The 20,355-nt window shown below is 39.5% G+C and overlaps 1 protein-coding gene across 3 annotated transcripts in view; it reads left to right on the top strand.

The window, feature by feature from the left end:
• PCSK5 (proprotein convertase subtilisin/kexin type 5) overlaps nt 1-20,355 on the top strand; it is a 748,165-nt gene that overhangs the window by 455,407 nt on the left and 272,403 nt on the right. For all 3 annotated transcript variants that reach the window (XM_069763164.1, XM_069763172.1, XM_069763182.1), the window contains exons 14-19: nt 4,540-4,683; nt 5,002-5,104; nt 6,801-6,994; nt 10,861-10,945; nt 14,906-15,009; nt 17,926-18,055. In XM_069763164.1, the coding sequence (XP_069619265.1) occupies nt 4,540-4,683; nt 5,002-5,104; nt 6,801-6,994; nt 10,861-10,945; nt 14,906-15,009; nt 17,926-18,055 (760 nt within the window). The remainder of the gene's footprint in view (nt 1-4,539; nt 4,684-5,001; nt 5,105-6,800; nt 6,995-10,860; nt 10,946-14,905; nt 15,010-17,925; nt 18,056-20,355) is intronic.

Genomic DNA, 20,355 nt, shown 5'->3' with positions numbered 1-20,355 from the left:
GACTTAGTGGTCTGGCGAGACCGCTAAGTCATCTGGGTAATTTCACAATGCATCCTGGTAACGGAAGATGGCGGCAGCCGTGCGCATATCGCCGGAGCTTCGCTGGATCCCAGGGGTGACTATATAACTATTTTTTATTTTAATTATTTTTTTAACAGGGATATGGTGCCCACACTGCTGTATAGTACGTGGGCTGTTAGATACCGCGTGTCTGCTATATACTACATAGGCAGTGTTATATACTATGTGGGCTGTGTTCTATACTGCGTGGGCTGTGCTATATACTGCGTGGCTGCTATATACTGCGTGGGCAGTGTTATATACTACGTGGCTGCTATATACTGCGTGGGCAGTGTTATATACTACGTGGCTGCTATATACTGCATGGGCTGTGTTATATACTACGTGGCTGCTATATACTGCGTGGGCTGTGTTATATACTACGTGGCTGCTATATACTGCGTGGGCCGTGTTATATACTACGTGGCTGCTATATACTGCGTGGGCAGTGTTATATGCTACGTGACTGCTATATACTGCGTGGGCTGTGTTATATACTACGTGGCTGCTATATACTGCGTGGGCAGTGTTATATACTACGTGGCTGCTATATACTGCGTGGGCTCTTATATACTACGTGGCTGATATATACTGCGTGGGCAGTGTTATATACTACGTGGCTGCTATATACTGCGTGGGCTGTGCTATATATTACATGGCCAGTGTTATATACTGTGTGGCCTGTGTTATATACTACGTCGCCTGTGTTATATACTGCGTGGCTGCTATATACTGCGTGGGCTGTGTTATATAGTACGTGGCTGTGTTATATACTGCATGGCCACTGTTATATATTGTGTGGCCTGTATTAACGCATCGGGTATTCTACAATATGTATGTATATAGCACAGGCCACGTAGTATTTGTCTGCTATATACTACATGGCTCCTATATACTACGTGGCCTGTGCTATATACTATGTGGCTGCTATATACATACATACATAAATACATATTGTAGAATACCTGATGCGTTAGAATCGGGCCACCATCTAGTTATATTCATAAGAATATATAAAAGCACAATAGAAATAGAATGAAACAACTCCCAATGTAAAAGCAACAGACTCCCAAAATAAGACCCTGTATCACAAAGAGCCAAAGTTTGTGATCCAAGTTTACCTTTGAGTGAAAGTTCGGAACCACATTAAGCCGAAAAGCGTGAAAGTGACATAACGTGTAAAGTAATAAGAAATCGTAAAACTTTCAAACATTTACAGATAAATATTTCATTTTGAGATTTGACATACCGTAATTATAATAACAAAATAAACAGACCTTCGATTGTCACTTTATTATTACTCAGTATGAAGAAACTTATACACAGACTTCTGAGGTCACCATGAGAACTGGTAAAGAAGGAGCAAGAAGTTGGAAAGAGATAATTTAATCTCCTTTAAGAGTCAATCGAGGGTAGCATTTATTATCTTGCAAGTATACTTTTAATGCCATTATAACTTCACACTTGACTTTAGAAAGAACATTTCACCTCCACTTGGAAAGCTATTGTCTTTAGGCAAAATCTTTTTTTTTCATAGATTAGATTAAAGTTAGTGCCGATCCTTATTAATCTAATACAATTAACTTGTAAACTCATTGTTGAACTAGAGTTTCTAGCTTTGCAAATTATTCATTTTGACATTTTAATTTCTCTTTTAATTAAACCACTTGCTACTGGAAGGTTGGTTTCCGGCTTATCATGTAGGAAATGTGCTAGTGGTGACCTCCAAGCCTCACTCCATGAAGTAACCTCTACCCTCATTACTGTAGGGTTATACATATCCTACCATCAACTGTATTCTAATGCTGTAACTGTATGAGGAAAATAAGAAATTATTATTATTATCCAATAGATGGCCCCTAGCTGAAATGAAAAAACATGAATATTATGTATCATTTGGCCTTTGCCTGCCAATGTCTGTAGAGATGAGGTTAAAATATCAGCAAAGCCAAGTGTATCCTTGGCGCCCTTATTAGCAAAGACTTTTTGGACGCATTTTATTTTACCCTTTAGAGACAAAGCCTGCTTCGGGTAATTCATTTTGTTTTCATATTTCAGCTCGAATGTATTAAAAAAATCACACACATCACACACGCAAATTTATATTTCCATGTCTACTTTTTTATATTTGTAAATATTTAACATAGCTTACAATTTTATTTGCAAATTTAGAAGTTATTTTAAGTAAATTTTGATTCAGACCCCCCTTAAATTACCCAATTTTGAAAACTATGCCTCTCAATGTATTAAAAAGCGGGTGTAGTGAGTATTTTGGTCCGCCATTTTTTAGTAATTAATGTAAAATTGGTCCAAAAAATTTCATTTTGATATTTTTTTGTCACAATTATTTCATTATTGGACATTTTTCATGCAAGACACATGCATATGAGACTACATACCCCAACATTGATAGCGCTTTTTCTCCGTGCCCAGAAATGCCCCAGTTTAGGCCATCATCATCTAGTTCAACAATGGTTCACAAAAGATAAGGAGCACCGTATGGCTTCTTAGGCCATCAATTTACCTTGAAGGATTTATAGGACCTCTTCACTTCTGCAAAGATTATGAGCACGCAGAATAATGTACTGCTCAACAAGGGGACCCCAGATTTTTTTAAAACGCACACTTTACAGAGCTAATTTGTGGGTGATATGAGTCTATTGTGGCCACATTTTACTAAAGGATTTAAATCAAAATTAGTGTGAAAAAATGTATTTTGTTCTCCACATAAAGTGTAATTCTTTGACTCATTCTTCATACATAAGTGAGGAAATGGACCCCAACATTTATAGCGCTACTTCTCATGTCCTCAAAAATATCCCCGTTTATTCCCTAATCTGTAGCTTGAGCAAACAGTGGGGCTCAAAAAGAAAGAAGACTTATGTGGCTTTTTAGTCCACAAATTCAGCTTGAATAATTTTACCTAGCAAAGGAATGAAACACACCCAGAAATGACCCCATTTAAATATGTAGACCCCTGAAAGAATTCATCTATGGGTTCATTGTCAATTTGAAAAGCAGTTTCAGTATCAGGAAATAATGTAATTATTCTGATCCTAGTAGCGTAACTTTTTTAAAAACATTTTTAAAGGGAGTGGTTGCACAACATAGCCCAAGCAATCAATATAAGAGGGACAGATGTGCCAAGTGATGCTGGCCCACCATAACAGGTCCTTACCTGGCAAGGTACGCAGTATCCCCTGATTGTGTGGACAGTATTATCAGGTATAACAGGTTTTACAATGACCCGAATGAAACTATAAGCAGGCCCATTCTGTGTAGGCCAAGAACTGCCAAATGAAAAACTGCAAGTGACTCTACACTTACCTGCAGTCATGTTTCCTTCCATGTGTTCCAAGTTATTACCTACATATAGTCAGTATTTCACCAAGAAGTAGTTGGTAATGGAAGCATGCAGAAGTTATTTGTTGCCTCTAAGCGCTCCTTTACACAAACTTTTTTCAGTCCAAGTTCTGTAAAGAAAAATACAGACCTCACTTGTACCAGTGTTATGCAATTTTTCACGACCAATTCTGCTTGTGGAATAAATGCAGCCCACACTAGTTTCTTCCATGAATGGAATGAAACTCATCCATCTAAGTCTATGGGTACTCACAAAAAATGGATGCCATACATATAGCGTCCAATTTTTACAGATACATTGCAATTCTTTAACATTGGAAGCCGTAAATGGTCTTGTAAATTATTTATAAAAACACATTGCATGAGGATTATATATAGACTACATACCGATCACAGGTGATAAAAAAACGGCCAAGGTTTCTGGATGAAACAAACAATTTTTCAGACAGCCTTGTGAACCTACCCATAAAGAAGCATAGGTTTGTATGCCAGATATATAAACAGCATGATAGGATCTATTGCTCAATTCCTTTTTTTCGGAGAGATACCCTTTAATCTTGAACTATTTAACCATTTTTTATTAGTTTGGGCTAGAATGTGATTGGAAACAGAGTTGCCTTATATTGAAGTAGGATAGAATTAGATTGTATAGATTACTGGAAAAAAATCTAAAATTAAAACTTTGGAAACAACTTTCAATAAGAAACTAAAAATGGGGGATGTTTAAGGGGCGGATTATCTGAATTTCGTTGATCAAGTACTTACATTTCATTCTCATCAGGTAGTTTCCAAAGGTAACTTAGGTTTTTCAAGTATATTTTCTAGAAAAAAACTATTGTAATGATTAATTTTGTACATTTACAACCAAACTGTATGTCTCGTGAATCAGATATGTCGAGACTCGTAACTGCAGCTACGCCCTGGATTACTTGTTTGGTCATATATAGAATGGTGCACTGAACACTTCTGGATACTACAGCTCACCTTGTCGTTATTTTCTTATATACGTTCCTCATACAGAGTGAAGTTGGTTAGGTTGTGTGACTTCTCTTTTTTTTCTTCTACTTACAATTATATTTATTAATAGCAAGCCAATATGTTGTTTCTATCTCCAAGGAAAATTGAAGGAATGGTCTTTGGTATTATACGGTACCTCTATTCAGCCATACTCCCCTAGAAATGATCTTCCTAAAGTGGAGAGGGTACGCTCCAGCCCTGTTGAGGAGCCATCAGAGGAGTACAATATTGATGACTACACAGGTGAGACATAGCGGTGATGGACACATCTGCTTCATTGATGATTACTATAATTTGCATGGGTCCCCTTGTATTTATGATTCCGTCACACAATAAAAAGCCATTGATAAGTTACTAATGTGAAGACTCTATATACATGAAGCGATATTGAAAATGTCATAGTTTGCTACACTGCCATTACTTGTAATGCCATTGGCACCATTACATTAGGGCATTGCTGTCAACTTTTTAAAATGCTCCCGGGCTGAATTGAATTTGTAGTCTTGTTATATGTTTTGTATGACACATATAAATAACTATATAAACTTTATCTTACTCTAGGCCCATGCGATGCCGAATGTAGTGAAGTGGGCTGTGATGGTCCAGGACCTCATCATTGCACTGACTGCCTCCACTATTATTATAAGGCAAAAAACAACACAAGGTAAACCGATTACATCTTATCTCTAGTTCTACGTGATGTAGGTTAGAACTATGCAATTCTTTTTTTATAAAATAAACTAAAATGACTAAGGTCAGATGATCCTGCGACTGTTAGCATTAAAGTTCTTATTCAAGACCGTTTTCTGTAAAAACTATACAAAACTTCAAACCAAAACCACCACCAACTGTCTGCATTGGCAACATTTTTGTCACTTCCTGTTGGTAATACAACATGTTAGGAAATTTGCCAAGATTTAGAACAAATGAAGATAACATGGATGGTCAGATATAAATTCCTTTTTCAAATCCCAAAGATTTAACTTCCCTTTTAAGTTACACCTCTCCCCATAAAAAAAAGCTAAATATACATTTCTCCTCACCTTTCTTCATTTTCCTCACCTTGTTTTATTGTCTACCCTTTATCAATGTAGCATATTAAGAGGATATAATCAGTTACTCTGCACAGTCTAAAGCAAAATTCGATAATTAGGGGAGGTTGGTCTACGTGTCAGTTATAACCTGTCAGTGGCATTTTATAGGACCAAGCAGAGGTAGTATTGTGTAGGTTACTGTTAAATAATTAAAATGGTGGCTGTATTGTCCATATCCATTGGTTCATTGTAGAGAAACATTCACTTTTATCCATATGTAAATTTCAATGCAAGTGCACTGGGCATTGCATGTGAACTTGCAGGCCATGACTGCTTTTCAGTTCTCCCTACCTGGCAGTGGCCCCAGTTGCTTGACTGACAATGGAAACAGAGGCTGTTGTCTGTGATGTTATCTATAGACAAGAGCCTCTCTCTCCAGTCAAGCAGGTGGGGTCAGTGCTAGGCTGGGAGAACTGTAGAACAGCTATGGACTGCAAGTACATTTACAACACCAAGTGCACTTTCAGTGTAAATTACATGTGGATAAAAATACGGATTTCTCTACAATAAAGTAACAGATCGGGACAATATACTTTTTTAGTTTTAATTTTTGAATAGTGACCTATGCATCACAACCTATATGTCCTCATAAGCACTACTGACAGGTTCTCTTGAAAGATATTGCTCTCGTTTACTTTCAAAGCACCCTATTACCTGCTGTGGCTGGTATTATATGCCATTAATAGTATATATTTTTTTTAAAGTTGTTACTGTTCCATAAATGTTTGATAGGAACAGATCTAAAAAAAGAAGGAAAAAAATTAGAGGTAAAGAAAGAGCGCATCTAAAGCCACTATATAGCTACAAGTATCTGAAAAATTAATTATCACAAAATTCTTTGAAAAGAATTGACAATGACTGTGTGCTCCAAATTACAGCTAGAAACAACTGAGGCCAGAACTCCTCCATAATGAATGCAGTAGAAAATGTTACTTCACGTATTAGTGTGAACATATGTAATTCATGGGCCTTCAAAGGCTGAACAAATAAAAGCCAAGACTTATTCTAGGTCATTAAGTAAAGTATGATATTGTGCTTTAGCCATATAAAAGCATGTTTTCTCCAGCAAGTCAATGCATAATGTAAGGCATGAAACTAATAGAGCTTTTAATGGATCCCTCTTGTCTCTCAAGTTCACGGTGATATTTGCCTGGAGATTAGCAAACTTCCAATTCAGAGACATTTTCTTGTCAGCTTTAAATCCTGTAATAATTGCCATGTATAATGGTGGCCTTCAAGCATTTACGCATGTCTGTTTGCTTACAGGATTTGTGTATCGGAATGCCCCCCAGGGCACTATTTTGCCGAAAAGAAGAGGTGTAAAAAATGTTTTCCAAACTGTGATACATGTGTCGGAAGTCGTAGCGACCAGTGCACAGCATGTAAACCGGGCTACTACTTAAATGACGAGACCAACAGCTGCATCAGCAACTGCCCAGATGGCTTCTACTTGAATGAAAGTATGTTCTCCTCTCATCACCACCGGTCGGTTTTTACAGAGAAGGAAATTACCACTTTCACATTTTTGGTTTCACTACTTCAATAACACAAAAAGAGATGTCTTTAGACTTGCGTCTGTGAACAGTATTTATGTACCTGGCTGGTGGAGTGTGTCGACCATGGCGGATGTCACCCATGTGCTCACTGACCCGTTTTCCGAATTCCCTCTTGGTTTTGCCTACATAAATAAGGGGATAAGAGCATCTTTCCTTTGCCTGTGTTTTATGACATTCCTGGTCCTACTACACTACCTTTATCGATACTTGCCTTGCCACTGGGGTTCCTGTATATAGGAATCCTTTATTACCCACCTTTACATTGCCTTGTAGGGAACTTAGAATTATGCATTACTTGTGTCATTAACTAAAGTTTTAATTCATCAGTTTATTTGCCCCACATTGCTTTAAACATTTTGTCCTTTTCCCCTTCCTTGAAATAAGAATGAGTCAGTATAATTTTCTTTTTGAACCAGCCCTCTTTGTGCGCCCAAGCATTGAGATACATACCCTGGATCCGCATCATGGAGATAGCGTTGCCTCATATGATGAGGCGCATCAGCTTTGTGGCACGCAGACATGTCTTCCAGATATGCGGAATATGGCTGCGGCTCATCTGCAGTGCGTTCTGGAATGGAACGCACTCCTCTTTCAGCTATGCACACATGAAGCTTTAAGAGTGCGCAGTATTGTCAGCACCGGTGAGGGTACTACTGGCTATCTCTAGGGGATTTGCAAAGGCAGGCGCATACGCAATATAGGGGCATGTGCAATATATGTAGACAGGTCTGGCACATTCAATACCCATTATCACACTTAGGGTCTATCAATCATTTCTGTGGGAGTGCCTAAAGAGTAAAGGTGGACTATTTAAACATTTTCCTTTAGTCAGACATATCATATTGGGCATCCTGCTACCATGACTTTATATCGCCCTCCTGATTAACTATTTGGTGAAACGTGGCACCGAGGCTGTTTCTAAGGATATGCTCTGATCAGTATTTATCTTTATTCTTGCCCTACTCTGCCCTGTTTTTGTACTATCTGATTATATTTGTCTCTCATTTTAACCCTTTATTTGTACTATTTGGTTATATTTATCCTTTTGTACTGTGAACCTCAGTGTGCATGGTGTTATATAACATGCATTCTTTACTGATCTAAGCTGTCAGGGTTACTTAGGGAACATTAGGGGCAGCCGTCGAGCACCGGGGGCAGCATTATCACTACATATTAGGGTGCCAACCTCCGAGGCTAGGCAGGATCAGGTATTAAGGACAGAAGTCAGGGATTCCTAGCCCTACGTTTCTTCCTGTATTTATACACATTTTGGGTAGTCCAATGGTTTAAATGCATACCTAATAAAATATGTTTTTATAGGGGGTTTCTTTATGTTACCCTATACCTATTAACCCCTGAGTCAATTTTATTTTTTGTAGAATAGCTATTTACATGAAAACAACACGTCCTTGTATTTTTTTTTTCCTAATTGAATATATTTCCAATTGGATTTCAACAAAAATATTGCAATTTTTTAGCCTCTGTATTAGGCCGGGATCACACATACGCGAGATATGGCCGAGTCTAGCAGGTGAAAACCCAGCTCTGGCGCTGACACTTTGGAGCGGAGCGTGTGGCCGCACCGCAATACATGGAGCCACACGCTCCGCTCTGGAGTTTCGGCGCCAGAGCTTGGTTTTCACCTGCGAGACTCGGCCGTATCTCGCGTATGTGATCCCGGCCTTACGTTATTTCTGGCTGCTGATTTGAGTTATGTGAGAATCTGTCAGTGATCTGGTCTAATGAGAGCGTTTGGAAATGTATTAAATGTCTTTGTCTGATCTTCTCTCAACTTATTTACAAGCACAGACCACATCAAAGCTGAATGTGCAGAGAAGCAAGAGAGTTTGTAAGAGGCAGCAGGTGCAACATTTTTAATGAAACCCAATTGCAAAGAATGAATTTTGTGTAGCCCCAAATACATTCATATAAGAATAAGTAATCAATGTATTTGGAGGTTGGTAACTTAGCAGATCATAATACTGTATACAAGTATGTATACAATCTTTCCTTGTAGCACATCGTGGATCGCATATATTTCATACAAGTCAAGGGTTAAGTCTCTATTGATTTCATTGGTTTTTGGTAAACTACAAGATAGTCTAATATGCTAAAAAAAATGAAGGCGGAAGTGTGACAGACCCATTATGGGTCAGTTCAATCCATTGCAAAATCAAATGGTCACAAATCCTGCAAAAAAGCAAAAGTCATAAGTCTGGTTCCTTCAAGTGTGACCTATGCCACACTATGCCCAACTCTTCATAAGGTGTCATGAGGTTGCTTATAGCTTGAAAATGCCACTGAATAATACTAGCCGAAAATTAAATGTCAAATCATTGTGTACTGCTGCTACTTTTTTATTTATTTTCCAAGATATAAATAAAAGTCTTATAAAAGTCAACAATAAACCCTAAAACCAAATTATCTAAGGTAAGCTGCAATAGCAGGTGCATTCTGATCAATCATCCAGTAGTCACGGTCATTTATCACACATTATTCCTTGCTAATTTACTTATTCCCTAAAGCCATATCAAAGATGACATTGAAATGTTTGCCATCAATCTCTTGCATTGCTCTCAGATATATCATTTTATGCCCTGCAATGTTCCATTAGGCAGCGCTGTAGTGATTTATAATGCTTTTACAACGTGTCCATAAAAAATATTGTCTCTCTGTGATTTTTTAAAAACTGTTCAGAAAAAAAAAATCAAGTTGGCTAGTTGGACAGGCGGGTCCCTGGTTGTTTCTTCCCACCCGCTCCGCAGGAATGACAAGTCCCATCCCATACATGCACGCTGGGAACCTGTCACCCATGGGGAGCAGGTGGGGATAAGCCGCTGATAGACCTGCCTGTCCGATTAGTGTTCTGTGTCTCGGTCCCCGGTGGCACAGCATTTCTGACACAAATATACCTCGCTGAAATAGTGCACCTAGTGTGTGATATATGCTTGCTATGGATTGGGCAGCAGGTTGCAGCTGTCAGGATCCAGTTGAGAATTCTGATATTCATTGGTTAATCCAGTGTACAGATTTACGTAGGTGGTATTGGCATTTTTTAAATACAAGGGAAAGGATAAAAGAGAGGGAAGGGTTAAGGTCGGCATCACACCAAACGTATGGAAAATAGGTCCGAGTCTCCCTGCAGAGAGTCGCACGAGTGTTCTCCATATGGTCATCTGTGTGTAATGCGTTTGCAATGCAATGATGCGATTTTCTCCCACCCACGTATCCGTATGACATCCGTATGACATGCGCATGGCTTTACATTCCTCACTGATTTTCCCCATTTAATTAAAATGCTCAATGGGCTGAATTGAAGAAAATGTGTGCATATTTGTCGCAAGCTAGACAAATGGTCCTTGTGGCGTCCAAGTTTTTCTCGCACCCATAGACTTGCATTGACGAGTCTTGGATGATATACGCGTACAATCTCAGCATGCTGCGATTTTACACGCACTCTGAATACGCCTGAGAAAAAATACGGTGATGTGAGCTGCCCCATAGATTATCACTTGTCCGAGTGCTATGCAATGTTTTCTCTCATAGCACTCGTCCATATTCTACGCTAGTATGACCCCGGCCTTATTCTAGAAATGTGCATCTCCTTATTGATCCAGAGGCATGGGCTCCTCTGCATTAAAATGGAAGAATTCCCTTCCTGAGCCCAAGGGGTGATCGGACTGGACCAACATTCAGATGAGAATCCCATCTATGCCTTTAATTGTTGTGTTGTTACATGCCAAATATTTAATACACAATATCCTTTACAGATAAAAACCTCTGTCGAAAATGCCACGAGAACTGTAAGACGTGCACTTCTGCTGACAATTGTACGGAATGCAGACATGGCCTGAGGTATGAAATCATTACATTACTGTAGCTAACCACAGAACCACACATCAAAGTCATATTACCATCAGCGGTGTCGGAGGTCCTGAGTGTGTCCCACTCTTTGTGTCGTAAAATTTGGAGTGAATGAAAGAGCTCCGTGAAGCAGGAGGTGTGAAATTTCTATAGTAACATAAATGCTTAAAGAGACTCAGGGCAGTGATGAAATCCTAATGCGATGTGCCGCTGAGTACACGCTTCCCAACCTCAGATGACTCGTAAGATCTTTAAGCTCAGGCTGTTTCATTAAATGTCATATAGATTCCGTCAATAAAACAGAAGCGTCTCATAAATATTAGATCTATGGTCTGCTAAACTCACAAATGGGGAGGGAGCAGATATTTTACCAGGGTGTATAAATCGGACGGAGATCGGACCACAGTGCTCGGACTGGACACAGCTCTCCCAACCAGAGCGTAACAGCTTCATGCATTTCTATGCAGCTGTCAACTCTGGTCAGGAGAACGTGTCCAGTCCGAGCCTTGTGGTCCGATCTCCATTTGACTTTTACGGTCGTCTGGCTGCGTCTGTGAACACGATAAGTTTTTGGTAAATTTTTTACATTGCATAGTTTTGCTGCATCAAAATGTCTTATAGTTCCAGCAAAGTGGTTGGGATTTATAGATATCTCAAGCCCACTGTGATATTTTTTTTACTCAATGTAAACTGACTTACGATGTGTGTTTTCAAATCTGCAACATGTGAATTTCTCTTGTTTGTACGCTGAGATTTATAAGCCCATTTTCCCTATAGAGTTGAGTCTTGCATGCAAGTTTTTGCAATAGAATTGCGTTAGATGCGGAAAATCTGCAGGTAAAAATTGCACATGCGTTTTTAGAGCGTTTCCGCATTGCACTAAAAACATGTAATCCGCACATGAAGTTTTGGCAAAGCCAAATACCAGAAAGTATCAAAATCAAAACAGCTTTACTGAACACATAACATATCAACAAGAGACAAGAAAACACAATAAACACGCATGTAAGAAAAACGTATTCAAAAACAGAATGAAAAAAACGCACGTATCCTAATTCACCTAATGGGTGCAATGTAAGAAAACATTGCATTGCACTCTGACCAATATTATTAAAGGAGTCAGTGCTGATCTGCAATGTAATCAGACAGAGGAAAAAATTGCATACTGTGATAGACTGCTTATATCGGATGAGACTCGGCAATGCAAGTCTATGGGATAGAGAAAAAAAATTAGACGTCACACAGACCATGCATATGCCTCCCAATTTTTAAGCACACATACCAGAGGAAACTCAAAAGCCAGTCTGAGAATTGCGATCAGATCTTGGTATGCTTTATACAGCCATCTGACTGCCCCCTTCACACGTCTTGGTGATTCCTGTACTGCAAAAAACAGTACTGGTGAGGTCCGTGTTTGTGTGCCATCTGTGTGTAGGTATGTGATATCCATCTGACATCTGTGTATCCGTTTGCTGTCTACGCCCATGTGTCACGTCTGTGTGGCATCCGTGTGTGCGTCTGTTGTTCGTGTCCGTGTGATGTTAGTTTGAAATGTATGGAATGAAATGCAGAAAATAAATTAAAGAGTGTTAGGTATTAAAGATATGCATCAGGGCAAGTGGGAAGGGTAAGGCTAAGTGCCAGATTTGGCACATCTTATGGATGTGCCATTTCTGACTTAGCTGAGGGCTGATGTTGGAAGCCTGGGAGGGGGCCAGTATCCATGGCCCCTTTGCTGGCTTTTAATATCAACCCACTGCAATCTGTTTAGCCTTTGCTGATTAGAATATATAGGAGTTACCCTACTTCATTTTTTCTGGGGTCTCCTGTAAACTAACCAGTAAAGGCTAAGCAAACAGCTGTGAGCTGTTATTAATAGCCTGGGAACCTTTTGGGATATTGTCCCCTTTTCCAAATTATTATCAGCCCCCAGCAATCAGTTTTCCCTCTGCTGGTTATCAAAATTATGCGGGAGCCCACGCCAATTTTTTAATTTAATGATAAAAAAGGAAGGCAGCCGACAGCACATCGATAGTGGGATGCACGCTCCAGTCCAACGACCCAATTGGAAATAAGCAGTCTTCAAAGTAAAAGGAACAGCATCCAGTCCAGGTGATAAAAGAATCCAATATCTTTTTTTCATTTAATTCTTAATGTTAGACATGATGTTCACAGCGGGTGCTGAATACAACTTCCATCATTGTCGCCTGGTCACACTAATCTCAGGGAGACGAGGCGTTAATGACGAGAGCTGCCTTCAGCACCCGGCGCCTGGGAAAAGTGCAAACTGTACAGCTTTTCTCAGGCGCCGATATGTATCACACTGATGACACATGGATGTCATTCGTGTGTCATCAGTGTGCACTTGTACCGCATGCATTTTATCTGTGCTGCACAAAAAGAGGACATGTCTGTGTGTCCGTGTGAAAAACCTGACATGTGCGCAACACCATTGAATACAATGGGTGTGCGTATGTCCATTTTTGATGTTGTTAAAACACTGGCTGCATACAGAATAAAAACTAGACGTGTGAAGGGGGCCTTAGGCTGTGTGCCCACGTTGAGTTTTTGCTGCATCAAAAACGCAGCATATTATAGTTCCTGCAAAGTGGATGGAATTTATATAAATCTCACGCCCACTGTGCCTTTTTTTTGCGCAGCTTAAACTGACCTGCGATAAGTGATTGAAATCCGCAACATGTAATTTTCTTTTTTAGGTACATTGAGTTTTATGTGCGGATTTTCCCCAACTTGTATTAGATGCGGAAAACAAGCAGGTGGGAAAGTGTGGGAAGTATTGGCCCCGCCATGATGCACTGAGCCCCTGTACTTAGCTTGAACAGTCATTATATGCTGACAGTTCATTTAAAGCACCACTATAGGGTTTTCTTTTATTGTGTTTTTCACAGACCGAGCGTCCATACACATATGTAGACATGTCCGTTTTTTTCCGGTAGCAAGGATGACAAGGGCCAATACAAATCTATATGTTCGTGAAAAACATACAGGCATTAATGGCATCCGTGTGCTGTCTGTGGTTAATATTGCACAGTGTAGGAGAAGCTTTGTGATTTATTTATTTCTTTATCCATCTGTGAAAACCACTAATCAGACACGGATGGTAAAAAATGGACACATGGATGACCATTGATGACACACTGATCCAAAAACACTCATGGTAAAAACAGACACACTGCTGGTGCACTGATGCAAAACACTTGTGACACCGCTACCCTTTTTTATGTAGGTATTTAAACACAGCCATGTGAATGATACCCCCGTGGCCAAAAATTGCATGGTCTCTATAAAAAAGCAGCCTATTTTTCCTAATATCATCCAACTTCTTTAAAATGATTTTTCACTACTTGGACAACCCCTTCTTAAATGTCTGAAACCTCTAGAATGATAAGAGAAGCTTATGCACACCTCCAGCTCCAGCACCATTCCAGCAATTTTAGCGCTGGATATTATTGTTATGTCACGTGACTGCTGCAACCAAACAGTGATTGCGGATGAAAGAGTAAAGGCCCCAAAATTGTACAAATTATTTTTATCCCCAACTACATGTATTTAAGTAAGAATTATTAGTCTAAACGCAGACAAGCCTTCACTCAAATGACTGTTTTTTTGTTTATTTTGGCTGATTATTTGGCATCATGCCTGATTATCTGCTCTATTTTCGTCCAATGTCCCACACTCTCACTTTCAGAATCATACAGTGTCTTCTCTGTGGACCGAAAGTCGGTTTTCCTATGCATTAAGGCTCATTGAAAAATATCCACTTCTGGTTTACATATAAGATTAAGTAAAATTTAGAGTCAGAATCGAAGACATGCGGCAAACCATCTGGCGTAAATGAGATCATAAACCAAATAAACTGGTTTAAGGCTCCAAGAAAAAAACAGCTTACTGTGCTGATTTATCTGTCCTTGAGAGATGTTTGTTCTCTAGTTTGCAGGGATCCCGGTGTCTCATCAGTTGTGATGAAGGGAAATACTACAGCATCATGAAGAAGGAGTGTGACCCGTGTCACAGATCCTGCGCCACATGCTCAGGTAAAGTACACCTTATTACACACATATATTTACTGTATATATATCAATAATTTTTCTCGTTAGCTTATATAACAATTATCATATTCTCGTAGAACCAAAATAAGTCCGAATGTCAATTGAGCTACATAAAACAAGGACCTAAATTTACATTTACTTTGTGTATCCCAAAAACATTTTGATTGTAATATCCCTTTTATTTAATATCTGGAAGGGAGATTTCAAAAGGCTTAAGCCTTATTTTTTTCATTAAAAAAGTAGCACACTCCTGTTTTTATGGGGCTTGTTTTGTTTTTTTTATATAGGACAGGCAAATGCATGAAAAAAAATTATTGGTGTCTTTTATAAGTAAATAAAAAAACACTACCAAAAAAATCTCTGTATAGCATGCGTGTCAAGTTTTGCCCCTCCTTCCTTGAAAAATGTCCTCATAATGCTGATGCTCTCACAACTCTCCCATAGTTAAAGGGAATCTGTCAGTCCGATGAACGTTCCTAATCCGTTTATATGGACATGTAGGTCATAGGAAGCTGAATAAAATGATACCTTGATATCTGAAATCTGATATATTTTTCTAGAGAAATCCATGTTTTTCTTATATGTTAATAAGCTGTTCAGGATCTTGTGGCCAGACACTGATCTGTATGAGAATCTGCCTCTAGAGATTATTCTAATTATCAGTGTCTGTTATCAGAAGCTGAATAAAATGATACCTTGATATCTGAAATCTGATATATTTTTCTAGAGAAATCCATGTTTTTCTTATATGTAAATGAGCTGTTCAGGATCTTGTGGCCAGACACTGATCTGTATGAGAATCTGCCTCTAGAGATTATTCTAATTATCAGTGTCCGGTCCATAGATCTTAACAGCTAATTTACATATAAGTAAAACTTGGATTTCTCTGGAATAATATATTAGATCGCAGCTGCAAGGAATCATTTTCTTCATCTTCCTATGACCTACATGTTGATATAGATGGCTTAGGAAGATTGATCCTGTTACAGATTCCCCAACTCCACATCACTCTGGTTACACTACCGTACACTATAATTTAGACTAGGAATGTCATAACCTTTCACATGTCCTATGTTCACTTCTCGACTATGGACAGATACAGGTCCTTCTCAAAAAATTAGCATATAGTGTTAAATTTCATTATTTACCATAATGTAATGATTACAATTAAACTTTCATATATTATAGATTCATTATCCACCAACTGAAATTTGTCAGGTCTTTTATTGTTTTAATACTGATGATTTTGGCATACAACTCCTGATAACCCAAAAAACCTGTCTCAATAAATTAGCATATCAAGAAAAGGTTCTCTAAACGACCTATTACCCTAATCTTCTGAATCAACGAATTAACTCTAAACACATGCAAAAGATACCTGAGGCTTTTAAAAACTCCCTGCCTGGTTCATTACTCAAAACCCCCATCATGGGTAAGACTAGCGACCTGACAGATGTCAAGAAGGCCATCATTGACACCCTCAAGCAAGAGGGTAAGACCCAGAAAGAAATTTCTCAACAAATAGGCTGTTCCCAGAGTGCTGTATCAAGGCACCTCAATGGTAAGTCTGTTGGAAGGAAACAATGTGGCAGAAAACGCTGTACAACGAGAAGAGGAGACCGGACCCTGAGGAAGATTGTGGAGAAGGACCGATTCCAGACCTTGGGGAACCTGAGGAAGCAGTGGACTGAGTCTGGTGTGGAAACATCCAGAGCCACCGTGCACAGGCGTGTGCAGGAAATGGGCTACAGGTGCCGCATTCCCCAGGTAAAGCCACTTTTGAACCATAAACAGCGGCAGAGGCTGTACTTTTTTCTGATGAAAGCAAATTTTGCATGTCATTCGGAAATCAAGGTGCCAGAGTCTGGAGGAAGACTGGGGAGAAGGAAATGCCAAAATGCCTGAAGTCCAGTGTCAAGTACCCACAGTCAGTGATGGTGTGGGGTGCCATGTCAGCTGCTGGTGTTGGTCTACTGTGTTTCATCAAGGGCAGGGTCAATGCAGCTAGCTATCAGGAGATTTTGGAGCACTTCATGCTTCCATCGGCTGAAATGCTTTATGGAGATGAAGATTTCATTTTTCAGCACGACCTGGCACCTGCTCACAGTGCCAAAACCACTGGTAAATGGTTTACTGACCATGGTATTACTGTGCTCAATTGGCCTGCCAACTCTCCTGACCTGAACCCCATAGAGAATCTGTGGGATATTGTGAAGAGAAAGTTGAGAGACGCAAGACCCAACACTCTGGATGAGCTTAAGGCCGCTATTGAAGCATCCTGGGCCTCCATAACATCTCAGCAGTGTCACAGGCTGATTGCCTCCATGCCAGCCGCATTGAAGCAGTCATTTCTGCCAAAGGATTCCCGACCAAGTATTGAGTGCATAACTGAACATTATTATTTAATGGTTTTTTTGTTTGTTATTAAAAAACACTTTTATTTGATTGGATGGGTGAAATATGCTAATTTATTGAGACAGGTTTTTTGGGTTATCAGGAGTTGTATGCCAAAATCATCAGTATTAAAACAATAAAAGACCTGACAAATTTCAGTTGGTGGATAATGAATCTATAATATATGAAAGTTTAATTGTAATCATTACATTATGGTAAATAATGAAATTTAACACTATATGCTAATTTTTTGAGAAGGACCTGTATATCCAGTCCAACAATGGGTCTCCTGACCTGAACTCCACAGCCTCATACATGCTTGTGTGATGGTGGAGTTTAGGTCAGGAGACCCATGGTCAGGACTCGGAGTTCCAGTGGATTATTGGTTCAGCAGACCTGATTATTGCCTATATCATATGTACGTACTAGTCAATTCTAAACCTTTCATATGTAGGTAAGGATATTGTATGTAAATCTACATATTTTGCTTATATCTTATTTATCTAGGTCCTGGAATAGATAATTGTTTAAATTGTGCAAAAGAAATGTTCTTTGAAGATGGACGTTGCGTCATGTCATGTGGCTCCCAGTTTTATATGGCACCCCCCAAAGCAAATGGGTTTAAAACCTGTAAAAGGTAAGCAGTACTGATGTACAGGAATGTGCCTTTAAGAAGAAGAAAATCTGTTTGGAGGGTGAGATGTTAGATGCAATACATCAGTATTAGATTGCGGCATTAGCGTATGTCCTCAGGCAATAATGATCGAATAACTAGAAGTGTGACATTAATAATGTATAGAACATGATACAGAAGGCGTAGTGAACATATACAACTATAAATAGTCCAGAGAGAAAAACATTCCTGAAATATCACAGGATATGCAGCTGCAGAATATCTATAATATGATATAACCAGAAGACATGCTCATCTTGTAGTGAATTTTCAGTCCTTTTTAGTAATTTCCCACATATGAGCAAAACTGCACATACTGTATGATACATAAATGATGAGTGGCAATATTTTTCTTACAAAGGGAGTCTATGGCCAGTTTCAATTCCAATTGGAGGTATACATTGGGAATACTCAAAGTTTTTTTCCGATGGAAGCAAAAAAGGAGATGTGAACACAGCCTTATGGTCCTTTCGGACAAGCCAACTCTCATTTGCGAGTATCAGCTCGTGTATATATGCTACCGATCACCCAACGAACAAGCCAAACGCTCATGCATAGGTCCATTGGATCATTTATGTTGGCAAAATTGTAATCTCAACAGTCTGGAGTGCAGACTCTTACGTGTAGCAAATTAATGGTGCATGTAGATGTGCCTCATCAAAGCTTCGTAGCAACCTATGGTATATAACAAGTTGTTCTGCGCACGTTTAATGGCTGCTTTATACAGGTGATGAACAATGATAGCGGCAGAATGATCCCTAATATTATTATTCTGTCCTCATACACCTTTGTTCTAAGCAGCACACTGGGCGATCTGCTGCTGATAGCATGCTACTGTACGGGGAGAGAACAATTATATTAGGGATCATGCTATCGCTGTCATTATTCATCATCCATGTTAAAACAGGCCAGTAAATGAGGGCAGATCGACTTATTAACTATATGGACCAAAATCGTCAGGTCTAAATGCATTATTAGGATGCAGTTGTTTCCGCTCCTCAGCTGAGAGCTGGTCTAAAGACCCCATACACGTTACACTAATGTCGGCCAAGCCTGCTGATATCGAAGTGTTCAGACGATGATCTAATATGTAGAGGGATGCTGACCAACTCATGGGCAGGAGAGATGTCTAACCTGCATGTCTGATTTCGGACTGCTGATCGCCCTGTTCTCCCGGAGATAAGCTGCCAGGAGAGCAATGACACGGGAGCGCTCCTCTGCATGGGAGAGTCAGCTGAGATGGCTGTCGGACGAATGATTCACTGATGGCCAACGAGGGTCCTATTCACATTTGCGGTAGACGCTTGGAGCAACAGTAGCAAATTCCGTCTTATACGATGCAAGAAGAGCACAGCAAACAGAGCTATTTTTACTTTCAAAACTATGGACACGATTTTGGAACTTGATGGTGGCTTGTCAGGCATTGTAGTCAGTGGGGCTTGTCAGGCATTGTAGGTGTCACTTATGTGATCGATTTTCATTCTCAATTGAACCTACCTCAATTCAACGTAGCTTTAAACGTTGAAATGGTGCGGAATTGAAGCACAAAAGTAAATGAGAAAGTTGTGTCACTTTCATTTCATCCCTTTATTTAAACCAGAACACCTCTGAGATGGATACTAAGACTAGAACGATCTAAAAACTGGAATCTGTGTTCCTATTTTCCAACACATGGACGCATGCAGCATATTGGATTCTCCTGCTGGAAAAGAACATAAATGGATAATTTGGAGAGCTGCTGTGTTAGGATGAAGATGTCATTATTCGCCGATGGGTGGGGGAAGGGTGCATAGATTCTTTTAGTTGTATCTCCTGGGAGGGGATACGCATACTGATATTCTCTATGAAATGAAGAAAATAAATAAGCCTACTTGTGATGTGACTGGTTAAAGTAGCAGCGAGTTGTAGTGTTTGTGCTGCAGAATAACAAGCAGCAGACCCAAGGCTCGGTGTTTGGAACTGACAGCTATGGCGGGGGATTTTCTTAATGTATGAACAAAAAATGTGGCGATTAATGTAGATTTCCCAGTCTAATGAAACCCCTCAGCCCCCCGTACACATCAGATTAAAACAGCGAGAGGCTGTCACAGCTAATTACATCAAGTGCAAGCAGGGAATTCTGCTTTCAATTCCGCACATTAATGCCCATTACATAGCGTCAGAAGGCTTCAGTGCTGATAGTCAGGACGGACACTTGATTTTATAGCGGAAAATGAGAGCAGCTGTGCTGCTCGTAGTGGAAGGATATGTGGCCAGTGAGTGCG

Source organism: Ranitomeya imitator, chromosome 1, assembly GCF_032444005.1.
Source record: "Ranitomeya imitator isolate aRanImi1 chromosome 1, aRanImi1.pri, whole genome shotgun sequence".
NCBI lineage: Eukaryota > Metazoa > Chordata > Amphibia > Anura > Dendrobatidae > Ranitomeya > Ranitomeya imitator.
The sequence above is the reverse complement of the archived record's forward strand: the minus strand, read 5'-3'. Positions and strand labels throughout refer to the sequence as shown.